Source organism: Ornithodoros turicata, unplaced genomic scaffold (genome assembly GCF_037126465.1).
Source record: "Ornithodoros turicata isolate Travis unplaced genomic scaffold, ASM3712646v1 Chromosome111, whole genome shotgun sequence".
NCBI lineage: Eukaryota > Metazoa > Arthropoda > Arachnida > Ixodida > Argasidae > Ornithodoros > Ornithodoros turicata.
The window spans coordinates 267924-280981 of NW_026999297.1; the positions used below are offsets into that span (position 1 = coordinate 267924).

The window sequence follows — 13058 nt, forward strand, 5'->3', positions numbered from 1 at the left end:
CAGTGAATCCCATTTATAACCAGCTCCACGGTCGCGTGGAAACTGTTTGTTATATCCTGAAATTCGTTACAAGTGGAGTCTCGTTACATTGAGTTTAATATTGACGGTCTTTACAAGTGGGGCTGTTATAGCTGAGATTCACTGTACCTGTAGCTCATGGGCAGACACCAGGAAGTGACAAGCACTGCCCTACAGAATGATAAGCATTACAGAGTCACCAAAGCATCTTGTGTTCATCTCAAATGTGTTCTTTGTCTTTGTTTTCTGCACAATTTTAAAGCTCCTGAAATAAGACCCGATTTTTCAGCCCAGATTATCAAAATCCATAAATCCTCCAAAACAACTCTTTCCTTACTGCTCCCATAGAGCTTTGATCACTGGTGACAGTTTGCGACAGCTGCACTACTCAGCCTCCAAAGCAGATATGGACATTTTCTGGATTCTAGAAACACTACAGAATCAGTTGTGTTTTCACTTTGAGCTCTTCCTCATTCAGATGATTTATGAAGCTGGCAATGCGGAGGTTTTATCTTAGACCTCTTTCACAAATGCGGAATACTTGCATTTGAAGCATATTCATTATTGGAAGGCAAATAACGACTTTGAAAGTGTTCCATATAATCAGATTTCTGTCCTGAATGTGTGCATATGTATAACTTGCAGCACGGGGGAGAATAGAGAAGCCATGAAACAGCAAACTCTACCTCAACAGGAAAGTTGAGCATCAGACTACTGCACTATATCTTCAAATCACACCGTCAGCCACAAAAAATATATTTGTCAAGTCACCCAAAAATGGACATTGTTAAGGCAGTAAGGAAATAGTTAAATCAACTCGCCTGGACTCGACAGTAAGGCTCAATAATCCGGCACAAGTTCTGTTCCAGCATGTTGTCATAGAGCGTGTCCAAATGTGCTTGGATGATTGGGTCTTCTACCAGTTCTTTCTTGTAGCGGCTCAGAGCCTAAACAGAACAGAAGCATGAGGGAACTTTTCAGTGGATCCACAATGCTCGGTCACAATTTACAACACGACAGAGCTTTTATCTACAGGTCAGGTCAACCTCTCCCATTATTTTCTTTCCAACATACAGCTTTTTTCTAATTCAACAGTCGTTTTACTAAAAACTCTCAAAACCACATAAATTTAGTTTTTTTCGCTGGTGTTATATGTCCGGGCAGACAGTGTAACACCGCTACAGTAGAAACTCCGTATAGTAAACTGGCTAGGAGTATGGATAATTTTAGTCTTTCAGGGGTTTTACTATATCAGGCGTGGTTTTAAGAGATTTTACGGTGCTACGTACAAATAGGAACTCTGCAGTGTTAGAAAAATGCTTTATAAACGTCTAAAAGATGACATGATTGATGCCTGCCATGTTGTAAACTTTGTAGACATTGCAAAAAAAGTTCTTCAGGCTTGTCATATGTGCATAGTGTCCCTGCCTACCAGCTGTGTTTTCTGCAACAGTCTGCCTTATCCCAAACTTGCTGCCTCACACAAAAATGAAACATTCGTCAAGTTAAATCAAGGACAGGCAAACACATACTAGGCATGCAAGATCAGGCAGAACTAGGAATCACCATGCCTATGATGCCACCTGCTACGCACGTGAGTGAGTGGATGGAGACTATTGGCTGTTCCCTCTCCGGCTGATCACAGCCTTACAAAAAACAAAGCACACAAGCGGCAACCACCATCCCCAGCGTCATTAACACAAGATGGCGGGATGTAGTGCACTGAAACCTACATTCTGGGTGTCCGTTCTTTGCTGTAAGATGTATCCTGCAATTTTTCTGTTTGCCACATCGCAAAATTAAACCATTGGGTTAGTCGGCACTGGGGCTCCTTTTTTTTTCTACTATAACCGGAGTTTTACTACGGGCAGTTACTGTAACGAGGTTCTACTGTACTAGATGACTAATTAGCTAAAATCTATTAATTGCTCAATTAAGTACATGGTTACTAGGAAATGAGAGATAGTAGAATAGGAACCAATCATACAAATCCATCCCCTTTCATTAATCATAAACATCCTGAGAAGAGAACGTACCTTGAAATACAAATTTCAGAATTTTGCTACGTAAATGAGCAGAAACAGCAACACCTTGGGCAGTCTATCTGGCCAACAGAGAGTACCTACTCCAATCAGCTCCATGCCTCCAAAGCATGTGTTCCTCTCACGTGGAATGCCAGCTGCTCTTTCTGCACTAAAGTAGTGGGTACTTCTGCTTTTGATTCATTTGCATAGCGAAATTCTGGAATTTATATCTCAAGGTGTGCTCACTTCTTAGGGTGTTTATAATAAGGACAATGGATTTGAATAATGATCAGCTCAAATTCTGGTCTCTAATTTCCCACAAAACATCTAATTAATAAGTGTATTCGTGAATTTTTGGCTAATTACCGTATATGCTCGCATATTAGACGCTCTCGCGTATAGAACGCACCCCCAATTTGAGCACCTATTTGTGGTCGCTTAACTAAACCTTATCGTGTTACTTTGCTGTATCGAGGCGGCGGCCAAAAAGTATTTCGTTGCAGTGAGTGTTCAAATACATTGATCCCTATGGCCCTCTGCCGGGGAATCCAAATTATTTTGCTCTATCTCGAATTTTGGTATATCGAGTTTCCTTGCAACTAGATTTGACGGTAACTGTTAGGGATGTCCAATATTTAGAGTTATTGAAGATGGACTTAAGCATGTACTTTTTACACTACGGGTATAGTGCAGGTGCATGGGACATCGTGGGGTGCTCGAATTCTTACTTAATCAGTGTTTGACTTAACAAAATTTCACTGTAATATGTTCCTTCATATCTAGAACAAGCGCTGAGTGGAACCACCTTCCATCGTCATTGCTTTGCATGAATGTTGAAGTGTTCCATCGAATTATAACCAAGGTTGATCACGAAAAATAATAATGTTTCTGTTTCTGGGACCTAATGAATTCCATTTTTTTTGTTTCCGTTACCGTTCCCAGAAATTTTCGGTAGTGGTTTCCATTACTTCAGCAGATTTTCATTTACGCTTCAGTTTACTGCAGAATAAGGGTATTTAACATTTCCATTTCCAGTAACAAACCCTGTTTACAATGCCATAGTTGAAGCAAGAAACACAGAAAACGTATGTAGAATTCCCCCAATGACTTATTCTCAGCACAGCCAATAGTTAGTTATGCAGATCGTGTTGCGGTTTCATTTGAATTAGACTCGATTACTTTAGTACCATGAGAAGCTTGTGAGCTGGACTATTCCACGTGAAATCTCGGCCCTCACAAAACTACCACAAATTTTTACGAAATTTTTTCAGCAATCCCTAACAGGGCAAAACGACACACCACGAAAGGTTTCTTCCCAGATCTCGATGTGGTGGGTGCTGGTGAAAACCGTGCTTGGCGTGAACGGCAGCTGCGGCTCATAGAAAGCACCTAGACGTGTGCAAATACCTACACAACATTGCAAATCCCGGCTGTTATGCTGTAATCGGTGCTGGTATACACAGGTCGGGAGTTTTGGAACTTTCTTCCTAGTTCGCAATTTTTTTGTGGGAAATCAAACAATTCAGTTTTAATGAATATTGTTTTTTTCCAAGGTCTCATTCAACAGGAAAAATTGCAAGACACATAACTTTCGTAATCACTGCAGGAAAAATAGTGGAAGTATGCGATTTTTCAAAACTTCACTACAATCGAGCGTAAAACTCGCAATGAAGAGGTCGGGAGAGACGTCTGAAACCAACACAGTTTTATAGAACATACGAGGGGGGACCCAAAACAAACCGGAATTATTTTCTAAAAAATTTTGTTTTTATTGTTGCATGCTCTAACTTCAAACACCTTCAAAGTGATCTCCCTTTGATGCAATGCACCTGTCCAGACGGTTTTTTCCACTGCTCAAAAAACGTCGACGTTGATGCTTTTTAGTGCTTGTGCCGTTTTCTGTTTCACTTCTTCAACATCGGCAAAATGTTTCCCTTCGAAGACTTTCTTCATCCAGGGGAACAGAAAAAGGTCACATGGGGTGAGATCAGATGAGTAGGCTGGGTCGTGCACAGGGGTCATTCCATTTTTGGTCAAAAACTGCTGAACACTCAGCGTGGTGTGGGCAGGTGCGTTGTCATGGTGAAAGAACCAGTCACCTGAATGCCACAGCTGGGGACGTTTCTTCCGTAGATCTTGGCGCAACCTTCTTAAAACTTCCAAATAAGAGCTTTGGTTGACCGTTTCACCCGGCGGAACAAATTCCAAGTGCAGAAGCCCCTCACATCAAAGGAACAGATCACCATTGTCCTGACGTGCGACTTCACTGGTCGTGCTTTCTTGGGACGTGGTGAACTGGCTGTTTTCCATTGACTAGAATGCTGTTTCGTTTCGGGTTCGTAACTGTAGCACCAAGATTCGTCTCCTGTTATGATTTTAGAAAGAAAGTCAGAGTCCGTCTCCAACTGGTCCTTTAACGCACGGCACGCAGCCATGTTCAGCTCTCTCTGTTCGGACGTGAGCAGTCGAGGCCAAATTTCGCTGCAGCTCGTTTCACGTGCAAATCGTTCGATAAAATTAGCTGACATAAGCTCTACAACATCCCTGCCAACTCCACAAGCTCATCAATGGTCCGACTGCGGTCTTGCAAGAGGGCTTGACGAATTCTGTCGACATTTAATTCAGTGTGGCTGGTTGAAGTCCGTCTGGAACGAGGTTGATCGTCAATCGACATTTCGCTTCGTTTAAATCGAGAAATCAATTCCTACACTTGTGTTTTGCTCAAAGCAGCCTCCTTGTAAGCCGTCTGTCGCATAACTGCCGTTTCTGATGCGTTTTTGCCCAACAGGAAACAAAATTTCACTGCCGCACGTTGTTCGTGCAAATCAGCCATCGTGATATAGGCAAACGCATTGAAGGGGCCTAACAATAGTATTCCCTGAAGCCGAACGCAGCGTTGCACAACAACGCCATCTTGTGCACTGATGCAAAACAGTTAGTAAAACTCTCACCTAGTGGTGGAAGCCTGTATTACAAGGGATTCGCCCTCACAAGGACAATTCCGGTTTCTTTTGGGTCCCCCATTGTATATATCTATAGAAGTTCCTAGAGAACATATTATAAAATCTCGAGGGTGTTTTTTCGTATACAAGACAAAAGAGGGTATTACGTCCACAGTGACTGACGTTGCATGTATCCGGTGAGGTGCTATTTCCATAAGTCCATTTGCAAAAGTTCCAGGGAGGACGCGCCCTGGGCGGGCATGCCGTTAAATGCCGTGCAAAACGACAGCGACAGTGCATACACCAGTACAACGACAATCAGAAACGATAGCAAATCACCGCAGTTTTGCACAGCATTTCCCGGCATGCCCTGCCAGAGCGTGCGTTGCTCCCTGGAACTTTTTCAAATGGCCTATTTGTTTCTTGGGCTCCCGTATTAATTTATTTTATTTCCAATTTTTCCTGGTCTGGTTTGGTTTTAATGCATAAGCAATATGCTGTGCACAGACTTCTGTAAGGCTACCACATTCCACAGCCTTTTCTTCTGTAGCATAATGCGCGTATTGCAGTCCTGTGTGGTCAAGTTTATGGCATTGTTCCTGGTGTGCACGGTGCCGACGACGGAGATTGGGGATTAGCGGCGACGGCCGAGTCTAAATAGTACCTTTTCACGTGCGACCTAAACGGCTGCACGGATTAGCTTTTTGACATCCGTATCCTACCCGAAAAATACGCATGCCCCACGGCACGAAGCAATAGTTCCATTTCTGGGCTCAATGTGTCTAGCCGGTTCTCCAGGAAATGAATGTTATTTCCCGTCAGCGCAAAACAGCGCAGAAAAAAGACTAACAAAAGCACCTGTCATCGAACTTCATCCGCAAGGGCGACTTCCTCTCTCTTGTTCTGACAGTGAAAACCCTGGAGTGGCATGGCTTTTGTGCCATCAAAGAATGCATGGCAGCAAGCACAGTAACTCATTTTGCAACAAACGGAATAGAGAAAGTTTACTGCAAGTGAAATGCAAAATCGGCGCTGGACCTCAACTTCATACGGCAGAGATCTGTACCAGACGCACGAGCAGCTTGCGTACACCTTGTACTCTGCGTTCGGTACCTAGATGGAGCAATCTCAAGCTTTATCCGCATCTGACCCGTTCCTGATCCAGCTACATTTCCATCCGAACCGCACATCACAACAAGCGTCCATGTTTCACCCGAACCCATAAGTTTCTCGTGGATATCCGCGGGTATACGCTTCCATCCGCGGATGGTGCAGGGCTTCTGTGAGCCTCACTGGAACGTAGGACAGCATGGACCACCACAAGATTCCGTCGCTTCCAGTAGTTTTGCCATGTAAATGACGTTTTTGTATGTTCGTCGTTTCCTGCAGCGTTATAATTTCTTAAGAGTTTTCGTAGTTAATATTTTTGCAGATACACGCAACGTGGGTCACTGTGGCTGTAATACCCTTTACAACAACAACAAAAATTTTCTTTTGTATACGAAAAAACACCCTAGAGATTTTTTAGTATGTCGTAGAGGAAGGCTCGTTCTATAAAACTGCATTGGTTTCAGACGTCTCTTCCGACCTCTTCATTGTGTGTCTTATGCTCGAATGTAGCAAATTTTGGGAAAATCGCTTACTTCCCCTATTTTTCCTCGAATGACTATGAAAGCTACGTGTCTTGCGATTTTTCCTGTTGAAGTATTCCACGAGACCTTGGAAGGAAAAAATACGCGTAGACAATGTGAATGAGTCATGCTGAGAGGTTCCAGCGAGAAAAGGGGAGGGGGGCTCTCCTCTCCCTCTACTAAAATAATAAACAGTAAGCGTGCAACTAACTATTGGCTGTGCCAGAGTTTGTTCACAAGTTGTGCACTTTTGTGTTTTCCAGACTCAAGTATGACATAGAAAGCTGGGTTTGTTGCAGGAAACAGAAACATTAAATACAGTAAAATCTCATTAAGTCAAACGCAGGTTAAGAACAAAATTAGGCTTAAGTCGAACATCCATGATGTCCCGTGCGCGGCTTGTATTCCCGTAATGTAAATAATACCTGCTTTAGTCAAAATCACGGCTAAGCCGAACAAATGCTTCGTCCCAGGCGACATTTTTCGTCCGTTTAAGTCGAATTTCACTTCGGATCGGTAAACACCACCTTTCTCGACTATGGATCGCCATGATCGGCCAAGTTCTTCAAGCCAGCCAATCCAATCCAAATCCGTCTCATCAAGCGGCCACGGGATCGAGGCTTGAGTGATTCCAAAACTAGCGCGAGACGCTGTGCACGGGGGGCTAGGCTGTTCGGCGCCAAAGACGCAAGATGAGGACGCGGTGAAGTGATAGTCAAGAACTGTGTGTACCGTGCACGCGCTGTTAAGTTTTGTGCGACATGTCATTGTCGACGCTGAGGCAACGCAGGTTGAAGACTCTCACGCTTGCAAAAAAGCGCGTGCCGATAGCAGCGGTTGATGCCAGCACAAAATTGACAGGAGAGATTGCCGCGGACTTCCAGATACCAAAGAGCACGTTATCCACAATTTTGGCGAAGAAGTCGAAGATTTTGTTAAGTGCCAGCAGTTTAGGGGCCAATTTTTATCAGAATTTGGCAGTTGTTTTATAAGTCAAAATACTGCTTAAGTCAAACTAACTGGTCTGTATGATGGGTGTTTGAGTTAATGAGATTTTACTGTACTGAAATTCTGCAGCAAACGAAAATTAAAAACCGAAACGAAAATCTGCTGAAGGAACTAAGGAAAAGCATCTTAAAACGGTAACAGAAACGGAGGAACACAAACATTATTATTTTTGGTAACAAACCCAGACATGACACTAAAGTTGCAAATTTTACCCTCTCAGTACTATTGCTAATTTTCGCTCTTTGCTCCTGCCACAACACACATTGCAATGCTGGGTTGCGCTAAAATTCTCACCTCTTGAAACTCAGCCAGTGAACGACGATGGCTAGCTTGGGCCACAGCTTTCATGGCGTCCACTTCTCGACCAGAATAGCGAAGCGCCAATTTCCCCATCACAATCGACTGTACATCATCTGGTCTGGAAAATCAAAGCCTACATTCAGTTATCCAAAATGTACTCCTCTCTTCACAACTGCAGGAGCAACCTATAGCCCTGTTCAACGAAAGAAGGAAAAGATACGTCAGCAGTTACCATGCTCATTTCTGTTTTACTCCTTCTATGAACTTCTGCCACTTAGTTACATATCACATAGTTTTGTTCAAGATACGGGATAGTCATGAGGTTTCTGCAGTTTGCACCACTTTTTTTGTGTGTCCCTAAACAAATTTAAGAAATACATGGGTAGCTTTATTTGTGAAACTTGCATCATTCGATAAGGCATTCATTTGGCTACATTTTCCTATGTAGCAACATATTTTCAAGTGATACTGTCAGCCACAAAAAATATATTTGTCAAAGCATCCAAAAATGGATATTTTTGTGGCGGCAAGGACAGAATTAAACCGCACCTTGTAGAAAGACCCCTATCCAATAACTTGTAAATACCTTTATCCTTCTTATGACTGCAACATTCATTTAGCAATGTTGTCCTTAGGTGGCATTGTTTTCATAAAGCTGTTATAATTTTACATCTATCTTCCTGCTTCTACGAATTACTTATTATTTACATCAACTACTCAAACTCGACTTGATACTCGAAACAGCGATTTGGTATCACTCGAACTCGACTCGAGCTAGAAAATTCTGCTACTCGCACAACCCTAGAATTAACTAGAAAAAAAAAGAACAAACAAACAAAAAAAAAACCATATCTCTACAGCTTTTTTAAAACAAATTTTTTACCTCTGCATGTTGAAAAAGGCCTGCAGAGTTTGAAAAATACAACAAAAGACTTCTTGAACTTAGAATGTACTCCCAAATGTATGGCTGAGGTCATGTCATTCTTTGTTGTCATTTTTTTTTTTTTTTCAATTTTCACACTGACAATTTTTAGTTTTCATTTTACTGCATGATGCATCTGGCAAAGAAATGTATGACGATAGCATAAATTATCAATTGATTTACCTGAAAAAATAAGGATGTCACGACCTCAATGAAGGTTCAGTGATTGTAAGAAAGACAAACCGCATCAAAAGAGACCAAGTGGTTGAGGAGATATCAGTTTCAGAAACGGAGCATGTACAGCGAGAAATTGTTTTGATAAAATGAAGTGAAATGTTTCACATTATTTTTACTGCAAACTAGAAGCTCCAGCACTATAGTCTTTTGTGCACAGATTCTCTTGCCCTTCCGGATCTTCGATGCACTTTTACTACTTTCACCTTTGACCAAAAGTCAATCAAGGCCGCAGACCACTGTCTACAGGTTTTCCCGTCCATTTTAGTTTAAGTGCCATCTGAATTAGTCCAGGTGCCATCTGAAATAATCCGAGCACCATTCAATTTAAGTCGGGTGCCATCTGAAAAAATCCAGATGCCATTTAATTAAATCCAGGTGCCATCTGAATTAATCCATGGTGTTTTTAAGCACTATAACCGTGTACTCACACGAGGGACATCCCCACAGAATATTCTACAGACATGTAGTGGAAGGAAAAGTAAAAAGCTGCTGACAGGACTTAAATTCTGCTGTGTCTTATGTTGAGCGCAGAGATATCGAGTGTTAAAGCAGAAGCATAGCAGACGACACCATTGGTCATGTCGTCTGCTACAGAATATCTTCTGAGTGAGCTGCAGGATATTCCACACGGTTAGAAGAGCACGAAAAGGCATGACTCCCATGGCAGACGGCACCACTGGTCGTCTGCTACAGAATATCTTCTGACCAGAACTGCTGGATATTTCGCGCAGTTAGAATAGCGCGAAAAGGCATGGCTCACATAGCAGACAACACCACTGGTGCTGTCATCTGCTACAGAAAGTCTTCTCACTGAGCTGCAAGATATTCTCCGCGGTTAGAAGAGCACAAAATGCATGACTCACATAGCAGACGACACCATTGGTCCTGTCGTTTGCTACGGAATATCTTGTGACTAAGCCGCGGGATGTCTTTCCATGCTCTTCAAAACGCAGAGAATATCCTACGGCAGAGTCAGAAGATATTCCTTCGCAGACGACAGGAACACTGGTGTCCACCAAGGTAGAAATTTGGGGTAGTTGGTACATAGCCATGAGTAAAAACTTGCAGCCAAAGAGAGGACGGGACACAACGTTAAGCTTAGGTCTTTGTGCAAGAAAATCAATAACCCCACTAAGGCTGGTTGTAAAATCAAACATAGACAGAACTTGGTCCCATGTATGCAGCATGTTGTATACAAAATTCCCCTCACATGCGAAAGAACATACGTTGGTCCAAGTGGACGTTGTGTTAATACTTGGCTTCTAGAACACAGATGCAAGGTCTATGCCTCCACCCGGCACCTTGTGGTGCACTGTCGCACGTGCAAATGTAAACCGCTGTTCGAAGCTACAACCATTTGTGCTCGCTTCAAAGAAAATAATGTTCGAGAGATTGTGGAGGCCTCCCTAATCTCCTCTCTGGGTGATAAGTGTGTTAGCCAGACTTCTTTGTCCCTATTGCCAGTCGAGATCGAGTATCTTGCAGGAGACTAGCTTTGTTGGAGCACGTTACCCTTACCTTTATCACTATCTGTGTCATACTTACTTGCGCTTTTTTAGCTGACGTACTGTTAATAAATCCTTTAGTTGAGAGTCTGCAGTTCCCGCTGTTGTGTGTTTCTACCGTTGTGTCCCGTCCTCTCTTTGGCTGCAAGTTTTTACTCATGACACTGGTGTCGTCTGCTATGAACATCATGCCTTTTCGCGTTCTGCTAACCGCACGAAATATCCTGCAGTTCAGTCAGAAGATATTCTGTAGCAGACGACAGCACCAGTGGTGTCGTCTGCTATGTGTGTGGTGGCTTTTCGTGTTCTTCTAACCGCGTGGAATATCCTGCAGTTCAGTCAGAAGATATCCTGTAGCAGACGACAGCACCAGTTGTGCCGTGTGCTATGTGAGTCATGCTTTTTCGCGCTCTTCTAACTGCGCGGAATATCCAACTGCCCAGTCAGAAGATATTGTGTGGCAGACGACAGCACCAGTGCCGTCGTTTGCTATACTTCCGCTCCAACTCCCAATATGTCAGCGTCGTGCGAATGCTCCACATAAGACACGGCACACCTTCAGTTCCATCAGCAGTTTCTTTTTACTTTTTCTTCCACTAAAATACTCTACAAAGGTGTCCTCGTGTGAACACACGGGTATAGTGCTTAAAAACACCATGGATTCATTCAGATGGCACCCGGATTAAATTGAATAGCATCTGGATTTTTTCAGATGCGAAAATACCCCAAAAGCCGGGAGATGACATAACGAAAGAAAGAGAGGACTCCGACTTAACGTCCTTTGAACTTACTTCCATTGAAAATCTGGACGCCCTTCCGACCGCACGTTAAACTGCGCAGCCTCATCTCCAAGCCAAAGGACATTGTCGCCCCAGAAGACCAGTCTGGCGTGGTGTACAAGCTACAATGTCTAGGTTGTGACACGTGCTATATTGGCGAGACAGGCCGGAAAAGGAGGACCCGCATAAAAGAACACAACACATGCCACACGGCTCAAGACCGAACTCAGCGAGCATTCTTGGAACACGGGGCATTGTTTCGACTACGATAACGCGATGACCTTGGCATGCGAGCAAAGACTGGGATCGAGGAAGCTCCTGGAATCGTGGCACATACGCGCTGATCCCTTGCATTGTAACAAAAACCGTGGCCCCCTTCCCGAACAATACTGTCATCTCCTTAGGTAGCGACTGGTTGTTGGCTCTCCCGCCCAGTCTTGCACTGATGATGCCCGTCGTATGACAGGCGAAACGACCGCTTAAAGTTTGTTTGTTTGTTACGTTAAGTCGGAGTCCTCTCTTTCTTTCGTTATTTTTTCAGATGGCGCACAGATTCAATTGAACGGCGCTTGGATTATTTCAGATGGCACTTGGACTAAAATGGACGGGAAAACCTGTAGTGCTTTTGATGTCTTGGATAGCCAGCTGAGGTTCACTTCATACACGCTGTTCCCTTCTTTCCGTGGTACTAACCCCTGATCTGCGACTGTGCCGCAGTTCTCAGAGTTCAGGTTCATCTGCGTAGATTGTGCAAGCCTGGTTCCCAGAGGAAGTTCCCCGGGGAGATTCCCGGTTTAGAACATTTTGGACATAACATTCTTCTGACTATTGAGTTGAGCATCGCGACTTCGCAAGGCAAATACTCGTAGGGGTTCTGCTATTCATCGGGTTTGAGATCGTGGGCGTACCGAGGGGATGACACGCCCTACCTCTTTCGGTGGCTCAGTCGCTAGCTCAATTCACCTTCTGATCCCAAGATCGCAGGTTCGAACCCGGCCGAGGACGCCAGTAACTTGGTGGCAGGGTACAAGTTGCTTAGATACGCAGTCTTCCGCGAGGGACGTTAAATACGGGGTGCCGTGTGATCAGCTTTAATCGCACGTTAAAGAACCCTCAGGTGGGCAAAAGCAATCCACAGACCGATCGCTGTGGCATAGCTCATGATCTCAGTTGTCTCTCGACGTAAACCCCCAAATATTATTTTATTACAATCGACATTCAGCAATTATAGCGCTGTTATGAACGCAAATGCTCAGAACGACTTCAAATGATGGCAGTTAATTTTCATGCAAAGACAAAAGCTGAAAGTCTCTTTGAAAATACCGATTTTGCCCCATGCAGGAGATGGTGCCACCGCTTGGTGGAAGATGGTGGAAGAACTCCATTATGGGAAAGGCTGAGTCTAACTCAGGCCCTAACTCAGGCTTTTACATAATGCAGCGCCACTGCTTGATTGGGGTCCGCATATAGGGCTGTCAAAAAATTCACAGTGAGTCTATGGATCAAGTCAGAATTTTGATTTTTCTTCTGTGTGTAAGTCTAAGGGAATATCTACGACATATCAAATTTTCTAGGCAAGGTTTTGGTGTTTTTTTAGATAAAGGCTTCCAAAATTTGTCATTTTTCTGAAGTATGGTGCTACTTAAAGAGGTATCGCTTATGTTCCTGATAGAGTAGAGCAACAAGTTACAT

At 43.5% G+C, this 13058-nt stretch overlaps 1 protein-coding gene across 2 annotated transcripts in view; it reads right to left on the reverse strand.

Moving 5' to 3' along the window:
- Window positions 1–13058, reverse strand: part of LOC135371563 (26S proteasome non-ATPase regulatory subunit 11-like) — a 59505-nt gene that overhangs the window by 12691 nt on the left and 33756 nt on the right. For both annotated transcript variants that reach the window (XM_064605552.1, XM_064605551.1), the window contains exons 8-9: window positions 7918–8041; window positions 840–965 (exon numbers count right to left, since the gene is read on the reverse strand). In XM_064605552.1, coding sequence (XP_064461622.1) covers window positions 840–965; window positions 7918–8041 — 250 coding nt within the window. The remainder of the gene's footprint in view (window positions 1–839; window positions 966–7917; window positions 8042–13058) is intronic.